This window comes from Oryzias melastigma, linkage group LG1 (assembly GCF_002922805.2).
Source record: "Oryzias melastigma strain HK-1 linkage group LG1, ASM292280v2, whole genome shotgun sequence".
Taxonomy (NCBI): Eukaryota; Metazoa; Chordata; class Actinopteri; order Beloniformes; family Adrianichthyidae; genus Oryzias; species Oryzias melastigma.
In genome coordinates, this window is record NC_050512.1 from 15,562,210 (window position 1) to 15,588,310 (window position 26,101).

A 26,101-nucleotide genomic window follows, 5' to 3' on the forward strand; every position below is an offset into this window, starting at 1 on the left:
CAACAGAATGGGCTGTGAATCCTGTGCCTCTGAATCCTCCGGGTGGGTGGTCCAACTCTCACACACACACAGAGAAACACACTCTCTCTCTCTCCTCTTTCCTTTCCACTCCTCTCCTGCCTGATGCTCTGCAATGCGGAGATAGGTGGCCCGGACATGCGTCTTTCTTCAGGATTAGCGGACTCCCAGTCCCCCCCAAAAAACTGTGAGTGGGTCCTAAACAAACCCAGTCAGGCCAGACGGCAGGAGGGGCCTGCAGTGGCCCACGTGGAGCCTGCCAGTGACTGGGTGGCAGTTAACACTAATCCTGCTGCTGATTACCATTGGCATGGGGAAGTAAACAGCAATAAATGAAGCTACAAGACTGAGCGCACATTTCTCTTGCAGCCGTTCTACTCTCACAGGAAAAGTCATAGTGACGTACTTTTCCTGTGACAAACACACATTTATCAAACAAAAAAGTAAATTTTTTTATTGGGAAAAATCTGTTTTTTTTCTTGAATGCATTAATCTGACATCAAACAAAGAAAGAAATTGTCTTTTTTGTTAGTTTATACCCAACAAGACTCCTGACAAATCCATATTTAAGGAAACAATTGGATCACATTGGAGGTGCCATCATTCATTGCATCATTGTCAAAGAATGCATCAACCGTCTAAAAGGTGCTGTTGATTAGTCATTACTAGCTTTCATCCAATCACCTTTAAGTCAGTGTGAAACATCTGGAATGTGAGATCCTTATATTATCTGGCTTCTATATTCTTCATAGCGCACATCCAGAAAAGATGGATCCTTGTCTTGATGATTTTGTCCTTAGTCACAGTGACATCTAGTGAGCATCAACAGAACTAAGAGTAGCGGACCCTCATTGATGGGGTCCAGTTTTGAGCACGCCCAGTTTCTTATGAAGAAATTTAGCCTCATCTGTCCACCAGCTGAAATTTTCAAAAATACTCGACTAAAGAAGATGATCAACTATTTTATCTCATAGAGGTTAATACAGATTTATTATGACTATTTTCATCCACATTAAGACTCTTATTTCACACCTCCCTGAGGACTGTGTGAAGAGGCGTTAACTCATCAGCTTCCTATATCTCTCAACATTTGAGTCATCTCAAGCATCCTGGAATGGTCAGAGGCTCTCTTCTCTTTTTTTTTCTTGCCAAACAGCGAGGGCAGCCAGTGCTGTTTACCTGGGGCGGAGAAGCAGCACATGACAGCATCAGTATACAGTAGAGACATTTTTCTTAATTGAGAGAAATATTTATGAAAAATTGTTTTTTTTCCACTTGCTGATACTAACAAAGCAATTAAAATGCCACGACTTTCTTCATGTTTTCTTGGTAAGATTCTTTTGAAGTTTCTCGTTTTTAGGAAGTAAAAAATGATGAAAGAAAGTTTTTTTTTCTTAATAACGAAACCGTTAAAAAAGAAATTGCTTAAGAATTTTCTTAAGAAGTCATTTTGATTCTTATTTTTGAGCATAAATCTAAACATTTGTCTTTAATTTGACATTAATTTATCCAGAATTTTTGCCCATCTGAAAATGTATCCCTATTTTTGTTACAGTTGTTATCATTTTATTTGAACTGTTAGATGTGAAAATGCAAATATCTAAAAAATGTGGTTTTATTTTTTAAATCTTTCATGCCTTATGTCGCTAAATTGGAAGGTACAGTGAAATTCAGGACTCCAATTAATTTAGCATCACCTTGAGTGGAAAAACATTGTTAATGTTACTTTACACAAGTGCAAATAAAGTGAAGGGGGTATTTAATTTGCATGTGGGGATTTGTTTTGTTTTTTTATGCTGCAAATCATTTTACTTTTGGAGTTAGCTTTATTTGTACAAATCAGCTTAAAAAATCTAAAAATATTAAAATAAAGCACAATTAAAAAGTCAGAAAAAAATGGTTGAGATCAAACTTTATTTAGAAAATCCAAGCTTGAATTGTGTCACTTTTAAAAATAATTAATTTGGTAAATTGGGTCTTTATTTATGTATTTGTTTTGCAGTGTTGATCGCGGTGTGGGCCATGACGGGTCAGAATACAACCGACCACTCCCAAAGCCCCACCGGTAAAAGCAGTAACCTCACCACTGCAGTACCCACCATCACAAGTGACAACGCAGCTTCCAGCAGTGACTTAACTACAACAGAGAGCAACGCCTACAGCAGCGCCTCAACAAAGAGCAAAGGTAGGTCGATGTTCCCTAAAAACTGATCTAAGACACAATTATGTTTAGTTCCCCTTTAATCTTCCAACAGTTGGAAAGCTGTTTTGATACACTGTCATTTCCCAATAAAGGTGGCAACAGTACTACACAGGATGGAATACTTCAAAGTACAGGGTCTACAGAGTCAACCACCATGTCTGCTCCTCCTCCTCCTCCTACTCCTCCTCATCCTCCTTCTCCTCATTCTCCTACTCCTCATCCTCCACCTACAGCACCTGCAACCCGCAACAGTGATGAGAAGAGTAAGCCAGTGTTTACTATACATCGTCATGTATAAGTAGAAGTTAATAGAGAGCAGATCTTCAGTTCATCTTTTTGCACGATTGTGTCAACATCCACTGGGTACACAGTTAGCTGATGAAATGCTTCCTGTTTGAATTACACTTTGCAGAAGTAGGTTTTGAAATTTCTTGATGCGTTTGTTCAGAGCGTTTCTCAGAAAGACTCAGAAACACCTGAAATTCTTCACTATGGAAACTCGCGAATAATCTCCCAAATGACTGAGGTGATGGGGCTGGAGCACTAAGACAGAGTTTAAAAACTTGATTTTTTTAGCTGTGTTCATAAGAAAAAATAATGATTTATAAAATTATTAGTTTTTTTATTTCTTTTTTTTTGTATTTTAGGGCAAAAAATGTGTTAGTTTTGATCTATAATAAACATATTATCAGTTTAAACATGAATTCTTGGTAACGTAAGTTATGACTAGAAATGTGGTAAATTATTTGACCTTTGACTTGAACCGGATCATAAATCATTGCAATGATGACCTGAAAAGTCTGAACTAAGTTGATTTTAAGAATGTGACCATGGTACCCAGCTCCACGCCAACACATATCTTGATAAGTAGGTTTTTGGCATCATTATTTTGTCAGTAGTAATAAACAATTACTATTGACATTTACTTTTTTAAAATACATTTGAATTACTTTCAAATTACATCAAATTACTACTGACTTTTGAAATATATCATTTGATTTTGGCTCCTTCTGATTTTCCTTTTTGGTTGTAATGATAAAATTATTTAAATCCTTTTACGCCTGATTTTATTTCCAGCTATGAAAAAGCAAAATTCTCTTGTGTTTTTACTTTCAAATAGAATCTTAATTAAAATAATTTTGGAGCACAAGGAGTTTGATGCATCCAGTAGTTAAAAAAATACTATTTTGCTAAAATGTTTGACCTTTTTCAGACAAATGTTACTTATAAAACCCAGATATGTAATAAGATAAAAAAGGACTTGATTTGTATTTTTAAAACAATTGCTGCTGTTGTAAAATTTAACTGATCCAGTGAGGTGGAAGCTTGAGCATTAAATAGAAAAGATTAATTATTAGGTTTTTTTTTTTTAATCCTCTGATCAATGTCATTCTCAAAATGGTTTTAAAGTTTAACATTTGACCAAAAACTTGGCATGGCTGCCATCAATAAATTAACAAAACCATTGCAAAAATATTTTTAAAAGTATATGTTAGGCTATAATATAGTTCAGTGACTTAATAGTGTATTGATTTAAAACCTAAAGTTATTTTTGATTTTTTTTAGCAATAGTTCTTGTCATTGTTGTGTCTTAGATGTTTGATTTGATGACAATAAAAGTTTCTTTAAGTTACTGTTCACCTGTTCTATAGGTACTACTGTCTCACCTAATGCTGCAGGAAGTGATAAAACAGGTGAGTTTTTCCCCTACAGTAACTAGGAGCTATAAAAATGAATTAAAGGTTGGCATATCTGCAAATGGATTCACTGTGTTTTGTGTTGCCAGGCATCATCATCCTAATCGTCCTCATCCTTCTAACTTTTGTGCTTGGAGTTGCTTGTTTCTTCGCACGAGGGAGAGGGAGGGTATGGTTGTTTTTTTTAAATAATCCTTTGATTTTTATTCATGGAGCTTCAAGCAACTTCAAGATGAGATTGACATGAACTGAAGTTGTAGTTTTGGCAGGTTAAGATGTGTAGCTGTTTCAGTCTGTTGATGTTTTCTTCCTCCAGCGCTACTCTGTTGATATAACCTCAAGACCAGATGAAGTTACCGTCCCTCTCAGTGCTGTAGAGGCCGAGTTACCTGCCGATTCAGGTCCTGAAAAGGGTCAGTCTGAATCTTTCTCCCCTAAACCAAACACATGTTTTAAAAAAAGAAAATGCTCCAACTAAAAGCTAAAACTCTTGATCTGTGATTGCTTTTTTTTAGAACTGCAAACCTTTCAAAGTACAGAAAATCCTGCCGAAGAAGCAGAAGTCAAGCCTGAAGCACAGGAGGAGCAGAAAGGTAAAAACAACATTTTCTTCGTTACAAGTGTGAGGGGGGAAAAAGCAAAAAGGTGTTAAATATAAAATGAAGTCATCTAGAGATGTGTGCAAAGACTTCCTCTTTCCAAAGATCAGTTAAACAGACTTAAAGGAAGTAACATTTGTGACAGCTTCCTGGATATGATGTGAAGCATCACCCTCAAAGGCTGTTAAAATAACACCATCTTAACTGAACTGAAGTGTGACATTTTGATTGACGCATAGGGCATCACTCTGTGTAAAGCATCTTGTGAGGTTATATCCTGTGAAAGGAATCACGAGTTTAGCCTCCTAATGTTTTATATAAGCAATCTTCTGTACTTGTCCTTTTTTAGTCAGTTGATGGTTTAGTAAACCTGCTGCACCAAAGTTGCACCCTTTTCTTCACCTCTAGAAAATAACTAGGAAGGAGGAAGGGCTAAATGATGATAAAGAAAGTGGATTTCCTGCAAAAATGCAGTTGTTTCTAACAAACATGTAAATTGCTAAGTAAAACTGAGCAAGAAAATCCTTTTTACCTTTAGGAACTTTTTATAAGTTATCATGGAAATCCATCTATGATTTTTTTTTTCTTTTATGGCTTTCTTTGCACTTCCTTCAGACTTCTTCCATTTCTTAGAGTCTCACTACAATCATCTTTTTATCTATTACACAGTGGGGCATAAAGTATTTAGTCAGCCACCAATTGTGCAAGTTTTCCCATTTAAAAAGATGGGAGAGGCCTGTAATTTTCATTAAAGGTATACTTCAACAATGAGAGACAAAATGAGAAAAGAAATCCAGAAAGTCACATTGTCTGATTTTTAAATAATTTATTTGTAGCTTATGGTGGAAAATAATTATTTGGTCAAAAAAAAAAACATCATCTCAAAACTTTGTTGTATACCCTTGTTGGCAATGACAGCAGTCAAATTTTTTCCTTTAAGTCTTCACAAGGTTTTCATCAACTGTTGCTGGTATTTTGGTCCATTCCTCCATGCAGATCTCCTCTAGAGCAGTGATGTTTTGGGGTGGTCGCTGGGCAACACAAGCTTTCCACTCCCTCCAAAGATTTTCTATGAGATCTGGAGCCTTCCTAGACCACTCCAGGATCTTGTAATACTTCTTACGAAGCCACTCTTTCACTACCCGGCAGTGTGTTTGTGACCGTTGTCACGCTGAAAGACCCAGCCATGTTTCATCTTCAATGCTGATGGAAGGAGGTTTTCACTCAAAATCTGACCATACATGGCCCCATTTATTTTTTTCTTAACACAGATCAGTCGTTCTGGTCCCTTTGCTGAAAAAGATCATCAGTGGTCTTGTATATCTTCCTAATATTTGCTCCCATGGTTGATTTTCTTCACTCCAAGCTGCTTATCTATTGCAGATTCAGTCTTCCCAGCCTGGTGCAGGTCAACTATTTTGTTCTGGTGTCCTTAGACAGCTCTTTGGTCTTGTTCATAGTGGAGTTTGGAGTATGACTGTAAGAGGTTGTGGACAGGTGTCTTTTATATACATAACGAGTTTAACAGGTGTCATTAATACAGATAACGAGTGGAGGACAGAAGAAGAGTGAGAGACAGAAATCTTGCTTGTTTGTAGGTGAACAAATTTTGATTTTCCACCATAATTTACAAATAAAAAATCAGACAATGTGATTTTCTGGATTTCTTTTCTCATTTTGTCTTTCATATTTGAGGTCTATCCATGATGACAATTCCAGGCCTCTATTATCTTTTTCGGTGGGAGATATAAAAACCTGTATTGTTTTCTAAGATGTTTTCTGCAGAGTAGTTCATCAGAAACTCGCATCAGAGTTGCTGCTGACGATTTAAAAGCAGCACATTTGTGACAAAATTATGAGGGTCCTCAGGTACGCCTTCTCAGACTCACCTTGCAGGTATCATCATTGTTGACAGTCTCAGAAAGTCATTGAATAGAGGTGCCTCCTTTCAATTACAAGTTTTTCTCTAGTGTTTCCTTTACCAAATGGGAAAATAAGACAAAAAAACGTGTTTGATTCTAGTGAGTTTGATGAGTCCTTATAATAACTAAGATCAGATATTTGCAGATAATTTTGATCATTATTTGTTACAAATTCACTAATTTCTCCTTTTAACAACATTTGAAGTACCAGATTTCACCACATGATGGAAATGAAAGGCCAGTCATTTTGCTGTAGGGAAGCTAACAGTCAGTGGGATTGTTCACCATCATCTCCACACTGAGGTTATATTACAACTTACTAAGCACACAAACATCATATTTTATACTTGTTAAAGTTGTATAGTTTTGGACTATTTTTTGTTGTTAGAAAATGTTAAAAACTCAAAATGTGATCTTTTTTATCTATTAATATATTTACTTGTAATTTTTTAAAGCTCAAACCGTTTTGTCATGTTGAGGTAAAAAGTACATGTGATGTCTGTGCATCCTTCAGGAAGATAACACCAAGTACTTTTTTGCAGATGTAATTTTCATTCAAACACATTGAAGTGTAAGAACCGATTAAGCATGTTCTATATTTTAGGTGTTGTGGATGTTTCTTGTCCTTATTTATATTTGTTAAAACCATAAGAGTTAACATTTTTAGATGGTGAGTAAAGTTTGAGAAACTTATTTCAACAAATTTCACTTCAGCAGCTACTAACCTAGACCTGACCTAAACTAGACTTGCTCATAAAAATGACCAAGAAAACCCAGAGCAGTTTTATTTTGCAAATTTAAAGACCCATTTCAATTGAAATCATGGTTTAGGTGTTTTTAACACATTCTTGTGACATTTTTCTGAAGATGGAGAACATAGAGTGAAAAACAGGCTGTACTTCTGAGGATGCCATTATTCAAATCATTGTGAATCAGGAGCAGACAAAAAATGAAGTTGGAAAATGTTTATAAGTGTGACGAAGGTCCTATTGTAGGCGGGCCACAAGCTCCCTCCTTTGCACCATTCTCATGCATCCACTTGCACTCAAATAGATCGATTATCATCTTTATTTCCCTCCTTTGAGCTGGCTCAAACTGCTGAACAGCTCCAATATTGTTCAACATTTTTATTGCTCCGGTAATGTTAAGTTAGGGTTGTGAGGGGGTGTAAGCTAAAAAGGGAGGATGTGCTTGTATTCTATAACAAACCCTATATGGCATAAAGTTAAATGTCTTTTAAATAAATTGTTTTATATCAATTTGACTAAGAAAGTGAATGAAATCATTTCCACACAGCATCAAATCCATAAAATCTCTAAAAGTAAGCAAAAAAAGAACCATCATGTTGGAAGCTTCTGTGTAACAAGTCTGGTTTAATAGTTTTTGTTTTTTTTTTACCTCAAATCACTAAATGTGATTCTATTCTCTTGACTTGGAAAAGTTTTTTTTTTTTTTTTTTTTTACGAACCAGCAGAGCAATAAAACTAATTACCGGTCACTGAAAGGGTCTGCACACCTTCACAGGTGTTACACTCCTCATTGTCAGCTCAGGTTCCCACAGGTCTGAGGAGAGCTTTAAAAAAGGGAGGAAAGAGGAGAGAAAGCAAACGGAGCCTCTGACAACACATAAAAACAAGTGACAGTAAAATAGAAAATGTGGGAAAACTTTAAAGTATTGAAGTACAGCAAGTAGCAACTAGTTTGATTTATTATTAAAATGATAAATTCAATAATTGTAATGAGCAAACAGAAACATGAGAGACAAACATTTATATATCTTTGTTGTTGTTCTCTGACACAAGTCATGTTCATTATAAGCTATGGTAATCAAAAAAATCATTGAGGCACTTGGAAAAATATAGACTATAAAGCTGTTTCAAAATGAACAAAAGAATGAAGAGAAGGGGAACAAAAAATACTCAAATTTTCTTAAATAGAGTCCAGTCAGTGTGGAAGTTTTTCTGTTCCGTCAGATTCTGAATTTTTTTAAACCGTTGAATTTCTTTCAGATTTTTTTTTTTTAACCTTTGATTCTCAAACAGTAACATTTTATACTCCACAATATTATTTTTTATCTCTGATATTTAAGTTAAATCTTTTTTAATTTTGAGACTCAACATTTTGATGGCCCAGAAATTCGATGGAAAAAAACTTGCTTTTTCAACTATAGTCGGTTGACGAGTGCATCGATATCCAGCCAGGTCACGTAAAGAAGGGCTGTCATGCAGTCGAAGAGGCCAAACTAGTTTCCCAGAACCTCTAACAGCTGCATGACTACATAAACTGAAGATTTGCAAAATAAGAAATGCATTTTTCAGAATTTTTCAATAAATTCACAGATTTGTGAATTGTGAGTCATATTGCAAAGTGACATCTTTATTATTATTGTTTGTTTATCCATCCCATTAGAGGCTGATAAACCCGCGGTTGATCCCAGTGCTGAGTCTGCTGCTCCAGCTGCCAGCAGCTCAGACGACAAACCCAAAGAGGATGATGTTGAGAACATTGTTGAAAGCAGTCCGGCACCTGCGGAGGTCACCGCAGAGGAGAAAACTGATGACGAAGGCGCCGCCTCTAACAAGACTTCAGTGGAGTCGCTGAAGGAGACAAACGAGAACAGCAGCAACAATGTTGGCCTCTGCCACAGGGGAGGTTGGTGTTCCGCTTCATGTTTCCACTCCACTAAAAGACTATTGTCACATATTAAGAGGTAATATTGGCAAATATTTTTTTTCTTATTTAAAAAAAAAAAAAAAAAATCTGCCAGTTGGGTAAGAATTTTTGACTTATTTCTAAAGCTTCGTTCACACCCAACGCTATTTTTATGCGTCAAGTTTTAACATCAAGTCAATGTACAGATATGATCTGTGGCATGATTTAAGCACTGATGCAATTATGCTCGTCCTGAACTTCCTTCCATCCATTTTCTTAAACTGATATGTCCCTTTCAAGACAGTAATAAAAAGGTCTTCTAATTTTATTCTTTATTATACTCTTTCCCTCCTTGGACTAATGGTCACGAGTCTTCAAACTGTCACAGAGAGACGTAAAGAACCCGGCTGTAGCGATGATGCTAAAACATTTGGTGGTAGCTCCTCCCACACATCTTTGGCGTGAAGCTTATGAACACATTTTTGGACAAACAACAAAATGGACAAACATTCAAAAAAGATGCCCAACATGAATTTGACCTGCAAATCGCATTCGGTGTGAACGCAACTTAAGGGTATGCAGCGTAATGCTATGGGGGGATTTTTGTGCTGCCATATTCCAAACTGAACAAAAGTCACAGTTCTGAGATCATAATGTCATAATATGCAAATGAGAATAATAAATATGTGGTTTCATTTTTTTCTTTATTTTAGTATCTGTTTAAAATATTTATATTGGTGTGGCACATTTTTTTTGCTAAACTGAAAGTCATGAACGCAAAATCAAAGATAGGGAGAAAGTGAGACGAGCGACAACGCATCTGAAAAATATTTTTTGAAAGCAAAAAAAAATATTGAATGTTTTTATTTGCAAATTATGAAGTTTTATTCTAAAAACTTTACATTTTGTTTGCAATTTAGCAAAACTATTGTCTCAAAATTGTGACTTTTGGTGACAACATGATGGCACAAATATCATTCCATATAATACGACATGTATTTTTGTTAATCAAAGAGCAATTTAGTACTGAGAAACTATTATGGGAGTAAATATTATGAACAGCAAGGAAAGGTACAATGTGTAAACCTACACAGATACGATATATTTTTTTTTTCTCCATCTCAAGGAGTAAATGACTCAACTGTTGTGACTCTACATGCTTCCATACCTTGTCCACTGCTAACTCTTCTATCACTTTCTGCAGAAATCCAAACGAGCTCCCTTCTCTGGGATGTTTATCTCGACTCTCCTGTGTGAGACATTTCTGCAACCTTGTAACTGTGCAGTTCCTGGGAAACTCGGTAAGATTACAGCCAACAGATGCTCTGGTACAGCTGCTCAGCCAGCTCGGATGTTAATAAAAAGGGCAATCCCCACCGTGAGCTGTAAGTTTACAGGCCGCATTTAATCACTGAGGCGTGCAACGTTATAGCTTCCTCATATTAAAAATAGAAAAGTCACAACCATTAACTCTAGATTTACAAGATGTACACGCCTCTGAATAATCAGACACCCGGTGATTTATAAATAAGTCTGCGAAAGCTTCACCCAAAAATGGTTCTTCAGGGAAGGTATTATAAGAATGCTGAATTTCAATTGCTGAAACACTTAAAAAAAGGTTTTGACTTGGTTTAAAAGCTACCCAAATCAGACCACAGATCAAAAAGTCATCCTTTTATGTTTGACCACAATTCCTCAAAGTAAATTGCTGCAGTTGTTTATTATCTGAACCTGAGGTGTTCTGTGTAGCACTGATGGATGGGATCCTTCTCACACGAGTAGTAACATCGCCCTCTCAGACTAATCATCATGTGCTTCAGGATGTGGACCCACACCTGAACCTCCGCTCCTCCTCTCCTCTTATCAGTTCAGACACACTCAGGACTGCAGCCTGGGGCAGAAGAGTTCACACTGCCCCTAACAGCCGATGATAAGCTCCCATCTGGAGGGCCAAGTGCTAAAGAGATCTTCACTGCAAACTGTCTCTCCTCTGCTATAGCTAAAGAAGTTACTTCTGTTTCTGTCTTTTACATGTTTAAAGTCAATCATCTTTTGATCTATTGTAAAAGTGTTCCCAGTAGTATTTTGATTAGGATTTTGACCCTTTAAAAATATATACAGTTTTAGGACATAGTCTCTGCAGATCGATAGAAATTTGAATGTTGGCATAGAGTGAGCCTGTCCCCACTTCCTATCATCCATCTGTTTACGCCCTCTCCCACTAGCTTACAGCCCCTTATACCCCCCAACCTAACATTACTGGTGCAACAGAATTGGCAAGAAATATTGAAGCTATCCAGTCGTACATTTTTTAACTAAATACCAGCTCAAACCAGGAAAACCAAGACATACATAGATTATCTACAAGTGGATGCATCAGAACCGAGCGGAACAGGAAGTTTGTGGACCCTTCAATTGTAGCTTCTACGGTTACTACTTCAAACTGTTTCCAAATGCATTTTTTGTCTGTTCCTGATTTACAACAATTTGAAAAAAGACATTTTCAGAATGTAAGCCTAGTTTTCTTAGTGGGCTAAATGTCCTACATCATGCTACAGGAACTCAATTTTAATTGGAGTGTGTCAGACAATTAAAAGTTAAGATGGTTTCATTGTCAGGAGATTGTGGTCATAATCCAGATACATGTCTGATTCTCAGTATTTAAATCTCGATATTGGAAAGAGCTGTAATGTTGACATGACAAGAACCTAAAGTTGCAACAAATGTTGCAGCACCTAGAAAGTTCTACATTTGATCAGCATAATGACTGTAAATCTGGTAAAGATTTTTATTGTGAAAGTATCAAAAAATCCTCTTAGTCATGCGAGTAGTGTGAATTTACAATTTTGTGAAAGACAGAAGAGTTTCACCAATATTTTTGCTATTGTGGCTTCATTGATATCAGTAGAAAGCCTTAATGACACGTTTTTGTTTGTCATTAGGATTGCTTTTCATTCAGTGAAAAACTATACTTGGACACAAATAAACAGAATTTGAAGAAAAGAAAGTGGACTTCTCAGCCTTTCCAGCTGGTTTAGGAAGCGATGAGAAAGCTGAAGTTGAAAGGCTGCAGCAGAGATAATAGACGTGAACAGACAGGTCATAAACTGTGCCCGCATAATTAGACCGGGGCGCTCTCTTTGTTATTTTCCCGTTACTGCACAGCTTTCACGTGTGATGGTTCAGGTCGAAGGAAACTGCCTGTCCCACCTGAGAGGAGAAATTTACAGCAGGAAAGAGACAGTCAAAAATGGAGATGTTGCTGCATGAGTCAGGATTTTAATGGTTGAAGTTCAAGAGCAAGTTGGAAAGAAAAAGAAAAGTTGTTTGTCTTCCAAAACAACGTCTAAAATGACACTTAAGAGAAAAATATAACGTTTTCTAATTCCTTTCATTTTCTGATTTTTATAGTGGTTAAACTCATCATTTGCTGCTTCAGATTTCTGAGAACAGCCTGAAACCAAGATCTGTATCTGGGTAATAACAGTGAAGAGAAGCTTCCTGCTGGTGTGGTTTGATGTGGTTCAAACTGGCATGTTGGACATTACACCTGTGCAGCTTTGCAGCAGGGAGGGGCAAACGGGAAACACAGAGCAGAACTCTCTGAACACCACCAGCACTGAACAGCTGGTGGAGACCCCCCCCTACACACACACACTCCCCTACACACCTAAAAAAAACAATTTTGAAGTTGTAAAGGTTGCAAATCTCCTGAATGAACAAAACTGGACTTCTGTTCTGCAAAAATGGTTTTAATATCAGCAATTAAAAAAGAAAAGAATATGTCACTTAGGGTAAAAGTAAACATCGTTTATTAAAAAAAAGTGAAATTTTACCATTTTATCAAAGTTCTTAAATAAACTACAAAAATATGCATTCTAAAAGTAGAAATAGAACACAAAACGTAAGAAAATCACTGAAGTAGTAAAATTATCTGTTAGTTGGAGCAATTTTTATTTAATAAAACAATCTTATAAACAAAGAGTTCCACACATGCATTCAAAAAGTTGAAAAATTAGCTTAAAAGGCTAACCGTTGATAGAATTACTTCAAACTGAAAGTTTTATTCCCCAATAACTTAAATTAGTCTTAGCTAGTTTTAGACATACGGTTTGTATTTTATAAGTTTCTATGTTTGATCACAGAGACTAAAAACTAGAACTTATTCTAAAACATAAATTTAAACTTTTGTTTCTAAACTACAATAATGACAATGAATGTCAGACTAACTTTACTGAACTTTAAAATAAAATCCTTAACATTTAACAGAGAATGATAATGCACTTTGATTATTACAATTTTTTTGCATCATCAAGAATATGGAGCAAAAGGATTTTAACACACTTTAAATGATTTCTTGATCATGGTTTTTGATTGATTGATTGGTTTATTTCAACTATTGATTGTGAAAAATACAGGACAAATCACACAAATATTTCAAACCCATTACTTATATCACATTTGATTCATTAAAAATCATAATTATTAGCTAAAGTCAAGTTTGATTGATGGCTTTAAAAGGAGTTCAAACTTATATAATCCCACCCCTACTTTTACTTGTGCTTTTAATGAGACAATCTTGACAGTGTTACACTGAAAAAAGTAAAACATTGGATCAGTTAATAAATGTTCTGTAATTCATTTCATTTAAAAACATTAGTTTTAATATTTAAACTATTTAATAATATTAGTTTTCATCAAAATTAAGATTTGAACTGATGGTTTACAAATTTAATAATTTAATTTGATAAAAACTAATATATTTAGATGTAACAAGTTTGGCTGCTTTCGTTAATTGATCCAATGTTTCACTTTTTACATTGTAATTTTGAGACAAAAACTAGAGCAAGGATAAATCAACACAACTTCACACCTGGTAAAATATCTTGTGTCAAATAGTGTAATTATTAGAAAGCCGGCAAAAAGATGTGTTGCCATCATCAAATAATTTCTTTATGTTAAAACAACACAACAGCACGTATAGTAAGAACATTCCATGCATGTTTCATGTTGTTTTTACAGCTTATTAGGTATCCCAAAAAAATCACCGGCCTTCAAACTTTATCTAAGAATAGAATCTGAAAATTACAGTTTAAATGTGTCCAAGTGGTTCCAGATTCTGGACAGTTTTATGAAAAAGTTAAAATGCATTTATTGCTCAAAAATCAGTAATTGGATCATAGTAAATTGTTAAAAATCAAGCCAAATCAATTCAAAAACAGAATAAAGTATAAGTTATATTAATAAAAGGAGAAAAAACATTGACGATGGCTGAATAAAAGCTAACAGAGACTTTAGGATTCAGGTTTTGGATTCACCCCAAAACCCTTTGGGATAAATAGAGCTTTCGGCAGTTCAGCTTGTGCCCCCTGTGACAGAGGTCAGTTTGAATAGTGTTAGTAAAAGTATTTACAAGGCGCTGTTAGGATCCCACTGATTTACAAAAGTTAAGGAGAGATATCCTGTTTGTTTTGTGGCTTTGACATTTGACGATAATATAAAATAAAGCAACAAAAACGTGTTTCTTGGGAGGTCACAGCCTGTCAGTTCTGAAAATAATAAGGTAGATCGTCTCAATTTTGACATTTACAAAAACAAATTAGCTTCCTAAATTGGATGTAAAGAAATTTTTTTCTGCAGCTTTAGAGAATATTGACATTTTCTCTCTTCCATGAATTAAAAAAAAGGGTGTCATGTCGGCATTAAATGTCATTGCTCTTTATCTAAGTCAGAACTTTAGCTCATGTCCTGCTTGACACCCTGTCTGCAGTGGTTTAGGATTTAAACATCCCAAAGTTTAAAGGTCAGAAAGTTCTAATTAAAGGGTTCACTGAGACTGCAGAGGAATAATGTGGCCTCATTGTCAGTGTCATCTGTTTCACATTCTTTGCCTGTTACTGAGCAAGTCCCAGCAAACCTAGATGTGCAGCGTCTGGCGTATTGTCCAAACCCAGATTTATTTCAAAGTGACCTCTGAACAAGACAAGAAACTGAGAGTAAAATGTCCCTTCACCTCACATTCTTACCAGTTTATTTTAAAAACTGCAATCCAAAAGAGCTCTGCAGCTTAAAAATAAACATAAATGTTGAAAGGACGGTTAGTGAACTCGAACATCTCCCTTTTGACACTGCCAAAGTTTTTATTTTGGGTGTTGTGACATGCGTGGGCCTTTGCCATTTTCCAGAGACATTTCACGGTGGTACATCTCCTAGATTCCTGCTTTCTTGTTTGTCAACTTGACCTGCTAAACATTTACAGGCCAAATATAGTAGGGTGTGCTGATTGATGCTAAATGAAGCAGGATGATGCTAACATAGGAAGTTTGAAGTGACAGTTTGAAGTAAACAGTCTTAGCTGTTCTGTGCAATATCAAAGCTTTTGAGGGTGTCCTCGCTAGATCGCAGTTCAATTCAATTCAATTCAATTTTATTTATATAGCCCAAAATCACAAAAGAATTTGCCTCATTGGGCTTTGTTTGTTTGTTTGTCACATTGTTCTTCTCTTGCAGTCTTATTGCAGATTTTTTTCAGTGCAATTATGCATATTTTTTTTTGTTCGCAGCACATCATCTTGATTGGCCGTAGATCTTGACAATTCATTTCCTTCATGCTGTGTCTCCTGTCCAGAATATGTCAGTTTTGCTAGAGGTGCATAAATGTTGAAGCGAAAGCTCTGCGTAGTTATGTGGGTGGAGTGTGCGCAGTGTATTCTTCACCTCCGGTTCACATCAGACTCGTATTTTTTGCACCAGTCGACAGACGTGGTCATTTAGAGCTTCTACAATTAATTTGACATTGTCCATCTTGACTTGTTGCCACGACATTGATCTGTGTGTGTCTCAGTGTCTGTGTGCGTCTTTTTGTGTTTGTGCTTTTTTCATCTTTACAGTCTGTTTAGTTACAAAAACATGATTGGATTGGTGCATCGCGGTATTTTATTGGGAAAAATTCATTATATTTTGAAAATTGACCAGATTTTCTCGTGTAACTTGCTTTAACTTAACGCAGATCGCTCGTGGCTCACCCAAAAAATAGACCAGAAACCGAAACAATCGATGCAGAATGGAAGCGTCCTTGCTATGCTGTGCTTCTGCATGCAGTGTAAACCCGCTGTAAGTGGAGGACTAATAAAAACTCTCTTTTTTCCATTTGGACATTTACTAAACTGCCAATTTTGTGAAACACAAATAAAAATGTCAATAATTTAGAGTACAAATAGTGGACAGTCTGTTATAATCACATAATATGACCAGTCAACAGCTCTAAGTTGATGTTTATGGGGATAAGTCTACAGTCTATTGATGAACACTGATATAAAAAACACCTTTTTTCCATAAAGAAATCAAAACAGATGTGAACGCTGCTTCAAAACTTGCTTTGAACATTTAGCATGTCTGTGATCCAGATTCCTAATGACAGATGGACATTCATCCACCTCCGGCTCCACATTCCTCAGGTAGTGTCAAATTGTCAAATTCACACTGGCTTAATGACGTCCCCGTCTGTCACCGTTCGCTCACAGCTGAATGTGAACTCATGTTCCCAGGTGACGCTGACAGACAATGTTAAGACTTCCTATCATATGAGTCGCGTTCATTTTGGGATGTGTTCCGTAAATAACATGATATCATAGCTGTTTGCTATTCAAACTAATGTTTTCCTTTATGTAATCATTTTTTTTTATTTTTCCTAATAAAATAGCAAATGCTTTATGGGTAACCCCTTCTACATTTAAACAAAAAAATATAAGTGCAGAACATACATGTCTTTAAAACTTGAATGAAAATTTAAATACATCCACCCATCCATCCATCTTCTTGACCACTTCTTCCCTTTCGGGGTCGCGGGGGTGCCGGAGCCTAACCCGGCTACTGAAGGGCAAAGGCGGGGTACACCCTGGACAGGTCGCCAGTCTGTCACAGGGCCTCAATTTAAATACATATTCCTCATAAATAAACCAATTGTCTTCCTCTCCTCCTGTTTTTATCTATGAGCTAGGGCTCGATCGATTAGGCTTAATTGATCAATAATCGATTCATAAAATATAAATCAATTTAGCATATAAAGCTAAAGTCTGCTAGCTTGATGCTAACATTTAATGGAATTTCCCATAGGACAGCTAATGCTAATGGACAGTTGACCTAAGAATAGATTGCTGACTAAATAAACATCTTTATAAACTCAAAGGAATGGATTTTACAAACTATTTTAAGGAAACATTTTTTTAAGTAATCATTCGTGGTCTAAAGCACCATTTTTTTTGCTCATGCTTTCTTCTTCTTCTGGAATAAGGTGTAATTCTATAGCGCAATCGCCACCTAGTGGCCAAACTGAAACGCCCTCCAGGAGAGGCAGAACAATGTTTAAATGTTAATGATCTGAACATTTATGTTAGAACTTCTCCTTTTTGAGAATCCATGTTACACTGTATGCTATTAACAATCTCATTTCACTATTTTACAATGTATGAACTGTATCAGATTAATATAAATACATATATTCTAAACATATGGTAGATTATTAATGTATTTCTAAACAAATGTGTGTAGACTCAAAATTTAATTGAATTAAAGAATCGAAAAAATAAAAAATAAAAAGATTGGAATTTAATCGATTCAGTTGAATTGAATTGTTTCTGGAAATTATAATCGATACCCAACCCTACTATCAACCAACTCCCTGTTACTTTACCTCTAAATAATCAGTCCACCCGGCCTAGAGCATTTTATTGCTTCCATGTTGTGACTCGTTTTGTTGCTGCACCCCTTCGACCATGTCAACTACTTGCTAAACTCTAAAAAAAAGTTTAGTGACATAACTTATGTTTTTTGTTAGTATCTTCTCTATCCCTGTTTGAGCAGTGTTACAGATGGTATGTTTGACCACAAAATAAAAGTAAAAGTGTGTCTATTTTTATTTTCTATTAATTTTTTTAAGAGTTTGGTTTTGTATTTCCTTTACAAAGAAAAGCAGTTCTAAATCATTCAGACTATCTCATTTCAGTGGTGGTTCTGATCTGGTACCATGGCTGAACACAGTGTCTTTGATGTGTGTGTTTGGGTGCCTGAGAATATCCCTGGATGTGTTTCATTAGCTCTATAAAATCCTCTAAAGAATGTCGATCTTTTAGCACTCAGGTTTCAGGACAGTGTTTAACTGGCCTGCAGAGATCTTTATCTTCTCTTGTGGCTCAACTTCATGTACTAAAATGGTTGTGGGGTCTGATCTGGAACCTGAGCTTAAGAAGTCACATTTCTGGTCTAAATCTAAAAATCATGTTTAATTGTATGATATTGATGGATTAAATGGTTACATTAAAAACTGCAGAGTGACAGGACAACCTTTTTAATCAGAAATGGTCAAGGGTGAGTTTTTATTTTATATGGAAATGCTGTTAAAAGAAGGAGTTTTTTTGTAATAAAAATAGTCAAGAAAAAAGTTGGATAAATCTTAAGACACACAGTCCAAAAACTTCTTTCATTTCCCCTCAGGGACCACAGTATTTTCTTTGGACAGATTATAACAAAGTGTAAAGCACCTCAATTGCTGGGGAATGGGAGTATGTTGGTTATCCCACAACTTGATGGTTCCCACTCACTTTTTTTTGCTTCTTTTTTGTATATGTTTTAGAATGAAGAAAAAGCCCAAATTCCCACCAAACAACGATGATTCTGAAATTTCACTGGAGAACCGAGGTCTTCCTTTGGGCAACAGCTTCCTCCTACTGCTATCATTGTTAGCAGGTTCACATCTTCTGTTTCTTTCTTTACATTAAATGTTTACTACTATCATGACCAAGAGATCTGAACTCTCCACAACTGGGTTGCACTTCCAGCTTCTTAAAAATAAAGTTTGATTTGATTTGTAAGGATAGTAAACACCCATCTGTATATATATATATAAAGGTAATCCTATTATGTTTGTTACTGCTCCTTTTTTTTTTTACTATATTCTGTACTTGAAAGTTCTTCCTGTTATTAATTTCTTTATAAATGTATTTAGGTTTTTATGCAGTATTACTTTTTTCCAAATGGAATTGATATTGTTAATGGTAAAGACACTCAGCATTCATGTAACAAACAGGTTCATGGTGACATCATCCATATTTTGGGTCAAAGATTCAACATGTAGGTGCATATTAATATTTTGTCTTTTTTATTTTCTTTTTATGCTATTTGTTGTAATTTATCTTATTTGTATTTATTTTATTTGCTTCTTTTCAACTAAGCAAAACTACAATTTTAACTTTTGATTCATATTTTTTTCTCAACAATTTTTAAAAACAAGAGCTTTAAAAATAAATTAACTTCATTTAGAAATCTTGTCTCATTACACCTAGTTTGTTGCAGCTCAGAGGGTTTGCCTCATGATTTATGAATAGAATTTGTATTATAGAACTGCACAAAGACTTGCTAATACTGATACAGCAATAAAGACTTCAGAATAAATGTAGAGTTCTGGTTTTGTTGGTTATTTTATCCTATTATTTTGGCATAAGCACACTTCCACCTATAGAGAAACAGGATATTTACTCAAATATGTCTACCAATCTTTATACAGTGCCTGACAATAATTACCTCGTCAAGGCAAATGAAAATTAAACTCTAACGTAAATATATATGTATGAGAAAAAAAGCAAAAAATTGAAACTATGGCTTTAACTACTACAAAATGTTAAGATACAATATTATTTTATGAGAACTTTTAGGTCTTTCAATGTTTTATTGATTCCTTAAGAGTATTTAAACATTTTATCATCTCTTTTCATCTGCCATCATCTCTACATCTTACAGAACTCTACTTCGTTGTAATCTAGCTACAGCAACATCATTCACAGATTTAGTTTCCTGCTGAGAACAGGAAACTAGAAAGACAGTCATTGTTACCAACGACATTGTTACCAATGAGAATAGGAAAGATGTTTGCAGATCTAACAAGTTGTTATGTCTATAGTCACAGTATTTCAGTCAAAAGGACTCAAAGGCTTAGTTTGATTTTTAGTGTGCTTTTATTTTGGTTTGTTTTCACATCTAGCACTCTCAGGAAAATAAACCTGAACAGTCTGGATAGCTACAGTAACTATGTGAATGTTCCTTCAAAAACCCACTGGAAACTGATTTCAGAAAAACAGTGATTTTCTAATCATTTGGCCATACACTACAAATGTGTATGGTTGTGTAAACTTAGAGGTATCATGTTGTTACCTCTGACGTGTAGAAACATCTGGTAGACATTACGAGATGATTGCTTTAGTGTTTGTCTAAAGGTGCATTCACACCAATTGTGGAGGTGTGATGAAGTGTTTCTATATCATTCTGTTTTCCTGTTTGATTTAGTGCAGTTTTGATATGCAAATGAGCATGCAGAAATAAGTTCCCCAGTGTTTGGGATGGGTCCAGCTGCTATATCAAGCCTGTTTCTATGGACTTATAACAGTCTGCCCGCACAAGGCTTTAATCCACCATTAAGCAGATGAGATGTTGCCCTTAGCCTGCAGAGCACCAGCGACTGCAGGAGTGCTTCTAAACTGCGTATGTGAACCCCTCAAACCTGACCACAGACATGGACACCCTGCAGCAAACCCCGTGAAGCAGAGCACAAACTTCTCCCACCGCGGAACTGGATCCAAAGGTCTCAGTATCCTCTATTTATATGCAGTGTATATTTACAACATGCTGGATCATTTGAAGGCTGGGGAGAAATGCAAAGAGAAGGTGCTCTTCCTCTGCTTTTCAAAGAAGACGAGGAGTTTGTCAGAGGGGAATTTCCTTCTTCAGGTCACGGAAGGATTTCAAAGAGTCTTTCAGATCTTCTTTTCTAAGCTCATTGTCATGCCTGCGAGTTTAACCTTGACTTTGTCTTGCTTTGAAATCCTTGGCCAGTCAGCTTTGACTGTTCTGTTTCTGAACGTTCAGAAAAAGACATTTAGAGACACAGAAAATACAAATATGTTCTTGTTTGTAGTGACAATTGCAAATCCTTGAAACCTTCATATGACATTATCTATTCAGCTTTCATATAGAATTGTGGACAGTTGTCTTTGAAAAGATCCACATTTAAATGTGTTTCCATTTTATGTGAGAAATGTTAAAACATCACAAAAGAAAATACAATCAAGTTTAATTTAAACCATAAACTATAAAAAGATGGAGAAACAATTAAAAAAAACATCAGATTTTCGTGTTTTATTGAAAATCCCTTTTATTAACAAATACTTTTGTTAGTTTGAAGTAATTTGTCTATGTCTATATGTTAGTTTGTTTATTTTATATTAAAAAGTGCAATAAAAATATAATAGAAAACAATCTGTCGCATTAGTTAGTAGTAGTCGGATGCTCTGACCTCGGTTAGGATGAGAACAATGAGTGTGTCGATGAGAGTAATGTCTTAGTCACAAATGTCTTTATGGGTAGAGACAGGCTGTCTGCGGGGGGAGAAATGGGTAAATCCGTACACTGGTGGTCTGCAGGAAATTTCAAAATCGTAGACCACTCGTTTTTTTGTACAGGCATGCTGCTGGCTTCAGGTTTTAGTGAACACTTTTACAACACGTAAGGGTAAGTCAGGGGGAAGTAGTTGAGACGGAGGCGTGTCGTATAGATTTTTCATTTTTACAACCCATCTGAACCCTGTGCAGTGTGTAAGTGCTGTTCACTGAAAGGTGCATGCTCCTTGTGATTCCCTTGCACACTTGCCTGGCTGTTAGAAATGAGGAAATTAGATAATCAGAGTGTATTTTGTGTGTGCATTTTACAGGCAAATATGGATTATTTGCACACCTTTAGTTTGCATCCTTTATTACAGTTTTTCTCTATTGCTTTGGCTCATTTCTTGAAATTGGAATGACATTTTCAAAACGACATGGACAAATCTCCAAATTAACTTGTACTTGGAACTTGTACTTCTTCCTCTGAATTGGAAGATTTTGGGTTCAGGTCCTCCCTTGCCTGCTCATGTGTCAAAGTATCCTTGAAAACACTAAACCTCCTTTTGCTCCTGGTGGTTTAGACTGACACCAGCGTTTGGCAGTATAGCCACCATCATGTGTAGAAAAGGGCTGTACAAGAATACACTATTTACCATTCCAGCAGCTACACCACAAATGTCCTGAATAAAAACACCAATAAAACCTCTTTTTACAAGCATTTTTCCTCCATAAATGATCAAGAAAGATCTCAACATATGCACTGAAAATGAAGAAAAGTAATTTCTATCTTTAGTTTGTGTGGCTGTGAATTATGGAGAAATGGCTGCCTTTAGGCTTTGCGTTTTATTTACCATGAGGTTGTTAAAGCCCTCTGTCACCATCAGCTTCCCCAGGGATGAAGAGCTGATCTTTAGCTGCAAAGCCTGGCCCCCACCCAGGTTAGCACTCAGTGTACTTTGGACAGTCATTAAAGGCATATCATGTCCTGCACGTTCAAATTACAGAAAGAAAAGTTTGTTAAAAAAATGATACAATTCTTGTTTTTACTGTAGTTTTAATATTTTTTGCAAAAAATAGAAAAACATAAATCAAAACACTTTAATTCTGAGCAATAGACATGCATTCTTTTCACATTGGTCTTTCTTTCTGTTCCCCTGTCAGGAATTTGAGAAAGATTCAAGCTATAATAGGTCTTCAGAGTGTGCATCCTTCACTTATTTTTGGATTGTTCCAATAAGGAAGGCAGGTTTTATTTTAAGGATGTAATCAAATAAACGGAATACAGAAGTCTTGGATGCCTTTGGGAGTTCTGCTATTTTACTCATACCTTGGAAGGCGGCAAAAGGCTTCACATTTTTGACTAAAAATAATTTTCATCAACAATAAAGAAGCCGCTTTTATAATATCTATAAAAGTAAAATGTGAGTTGTCCACACTTACAATAACATCATGTCTTTGGATTCTTGTAAAGATTCAAAATGTTCATTAAACATAAAAAGCTAGAAAAATCTTAAGTGGAAGTACTTTTAAGAAAACACACACACTGTATTGTGAAGCGAGAGAAAAATTTTGACCAAGTCTCAGATACCACTCCATAAAGTGTCAAGCTCGACTCAAAAGATGATCCATAAAAAGTCGCTATAGTATTTTTATCCTAACTGGCCCATGTGCAGCATGCTGAGAGCACATTCTCATGTTCTCTCTGCATCCAGAAGGAAAAACGGAGGAGGGATTTTCCCTGATGCAAATCCCTTATTAACCTCTTCCCACAGAAATCTAATTTTCTATAATAAACATTCAACATTTGATTAAAAATCTTTTAAGATAGAAACCAAAGTAATGTTGGTATGTGTCTGCAAACATTTAAATGAAACGGCCACTAAGATATTAGCTGTCACACAGAAATTGTACAAATGTATTGATTTATTTTTATCTTTACGCAAACATTTTTGTTTTGAAAATGCCAATATTATACATATTGTTTGTGGAGTCTAAAAGTTTATTTCTAGAGCACTGTATTAGCCATTTCTTTGCAGTGACATCATTAATATATATACTGCTCACAAAAATTAAAGGAGCACTTTAAAGAAACACATTAGATACATCAGATCTCAATATGAAGTTGGATATCTATACAAATGACGACAGGGCAGTGTCTTAGGAACAAAGGGATGCCAAGTCTTTAAATGGAAATAAAAGTTTTCAGCCTACAGAGGGCTCAATTGTGTAGACACCATAAAATCAGAGTGAAATGAAGATGTGGCAGTCCATTTTTTTCCAAAACTTAATTTCTGCCACACAAAATTGTTTTCAGTATCTTGTGTGGCCCCCACGAGCTTGTATGCATGCTTGACAACGTGGTGGCATGGTCCTAATGAGACGGCGGATGGTGTCTTGTGGCATTTCCTCCCAGATCTGAGTGAGGGCATCCCTGAGCTGTTGTACAGTCTGAGGAGCAACCTGGCGGCGCCTAATGGACCCAAACATAATGTCCCAGAGATGTTCTATTGGGTTTAAGTCAGGGGATTGTGAAGGCCATTCAATTGTTTCAATTCCTTCATCATCCAGGTACTGCCTGTATACTCTTGCCACGTGAGGCCGGGCATTGTCGTGCATTAGGAGGAAACCAGGACCTACTGCACCAGCGTAGGGTCTGACAATGGGTTCAAGGATTTCATCTGGATACCTTATGGCAGTCAGAGCTCCATTTCCTAGGCAGTAGAGGTCTGTGTGTCCCTCCATGGATATGCCTCCCCAGACCATCACTGACCCACCACCAAACCTGTCATGTTGAACCACGTTGTAGGCAGCATAACGTTCTCCTTGTCTTCTCCAGACTCTTTCACGTCTATCACAGGTGCTCAGGGTGAACCTGCTCTCGTCTGTAAAAAGTACAGGGCGCCAGTGGCGGACTTGCCAATTCTGGCGTTCTTGAGCAAATGCCAGTCGACCTCCACGGTGCTGGGCAGTGAGCACAGGGCCCACTACAGGATGTCGGGCCCTCAGGACACCTTCATGAAGTCTGTTCCTGATTGTTTGGGTAGAGACATTCACACCAGTGGCCCTCTGGAGGTCATTCTGTAGGGCACGAGCAGTGCTCAGCCTGTTCCGCCTTGCACAAAGGAGCAGGTATGGGTCCTGCTGAGGGGTTGAGGACCTTCTACGGCCCTGTCCAGCTCTCCCAGAATAACCACCAGTCTCCTGAAATCTCCTCCATGTTCTGGAGATTGTGCTGGGAGACACATTAAACCTTCTTGCTGCAGCACGTGTGGATGTGCCATCCTGGAGAAGTTGGACAACCTGTGCAACTTCTGTAGGGTTAAGGAATCGCCTCATACTGCCAGTAGAGATAATTATCAAGCCAAAATCAGCACGAGTAGAAAACCGGCCAAAAAAGATCAAAGGGAGAAACTTGAAATGACCTCCACATGTAACACCAGTCCTGTTTGGAGGGTTTTCTAATTGTTGCCACTGAAGTGCACCTGTTGTTAATTCCATGAACACCAATACAGCTGGAATTGATTAACGAGGCCCTCAGCTGATTAACCAACAAGAACATTATCAGACAGGTTTAATTCAATTCATGCCAGGTCCAATAATAATGTTTTACTTTAATTTTTGTTTATGTACTGTATATATGTTCATGGTTGTGGGTGCAATTAAAAGTCAAAGAGAGCCTGGAAACCTTGCAGACTGTTCCATAGGTCAATGGATGAGATGCATGGAAGCTACAGAAAAAAAACAAAACTTTCTTAAACTATATAAATAGGACAAAGAGGCAGGAAAAAACGTTAATAGTTCTTCCATTTCCCCAGAGTTTGATTGCTGAGAGTTTGATTGTTGGACAGGTGAGGATCCACCACCTTCATTCTGCAGCTTCACTCCAGCACTTTCTATCAAGATAAACAGATGTCACAGTGGAGATTTACGAAGGATAAACAAGTGCTGTAATTGCTGTGAAGCAGTTATTAAAGTCTTAATTTGTTAGTCAGTTTTCTTGTTTCTAATTTACCTTTATTCTCAATTTCATTAAATCACTGTATTCTATTTGTTCTCGTTTATCTTGTAAACTGGCATCTTTCATGATAATAGTTAGGGTTAACTAGTAATCATTGTGATTGGTTGCTGTTGACTGCATCAGCTTGTGGAAATAAGACTAATAAGTTTAATGCATAGTTATTTAAAACAATATTAGAAGCTGCATTGCTTCTATAAAAATGTATAAATAAAAGTTTTTCTTCTGAAATGTTTTATGTAAAGTTTTAACCATATGGGTATATTTAAAGAACAGTTACCCAAATTTTTTACAAAGACAGAACTGACATATGTAATGCAAGAGACAGAATATTTCAAAAGTCTACAAATTAATATTATGGAGATTTTATTGATTTTACAGTTACATTCATTTGATCTTGGGTTACTATCATTTGATGCCTCTGTTATGCAAACAAACACTGACTGCGAGGAGTTGTTATCAGGTTTATCTCCAAGCGCCCGAAGGAGGAGATTTGGAGAGTTGCCAAAAAGAGCGAGTTTCTCCTGTCCAAAGGATGACGCTTCAAGGAGGACCTCACTAAGGAGG

At 36.3% G+C, this 26,101-nt stretch overlaps 1 protein-coding gene across 3 annotated transcripts; it reads left to right on the plus strand.

Annotated features, from left to right (window-relative positions):
• The first annotated feature begins 1,188 nt into the window (after nucleotides 1–1,188).
• Nucleotides 1,189–19,544, plus strand: si:dkey-27h10.2 (flocculation protein FLO11). Of its 3 annotated transcripts, none has more exons than XM_036212271.1 (10): nucleotides 1,189–1,347; nucleotides 2,021–2,203; nucleotides 2,314–2,484; nucleotides 3,874–3,915; nucleotides 4,008–4,087; nucleotides 4,235–4,331; nucleotides 4,434–4,511; nucleotides 8,849–9,091; nucleotides 10,296–10,392; nucleotides 10,912–11,298. In XM_036212271.1, exons 1-9 carry the CDS (start codon nucleotides 1,320–1,322, stop codon nucleotides 10,346–10,348), a joined length of 975 nt encoding a protein of 324 aa, XP_036068164.1. In that variant the 5' UTR covers nucleotides 1,189–1,319; the 3' UTR covers nucleotides 10,349–10,392; nucleotides 10,912–11,298. The 3 variants fall into 3 exon arrangements, with proteins under 3 accessions (XP_036068164.1, XP_036068159.1, XP_036068162.1); XM_036212269.1 differs by lacking the exon at nucleotides 10,912–11,298 and adding an exon at nucleotides 18,723–19,544 and having other exon boundaries at nucleotides 1,192–1,347; XM_036212266.1 differs by lacking the exons at nucleotides 10,296–10,392; nucleotides 10,912–11,298 and having other exon boundaries at nucleotides 1,190–1,347; nucleotides 8,849–9,198.
• The last annotated feature ends 6,557 nt before the right edge of the window (nucleotides 19,545–26,101 follow it).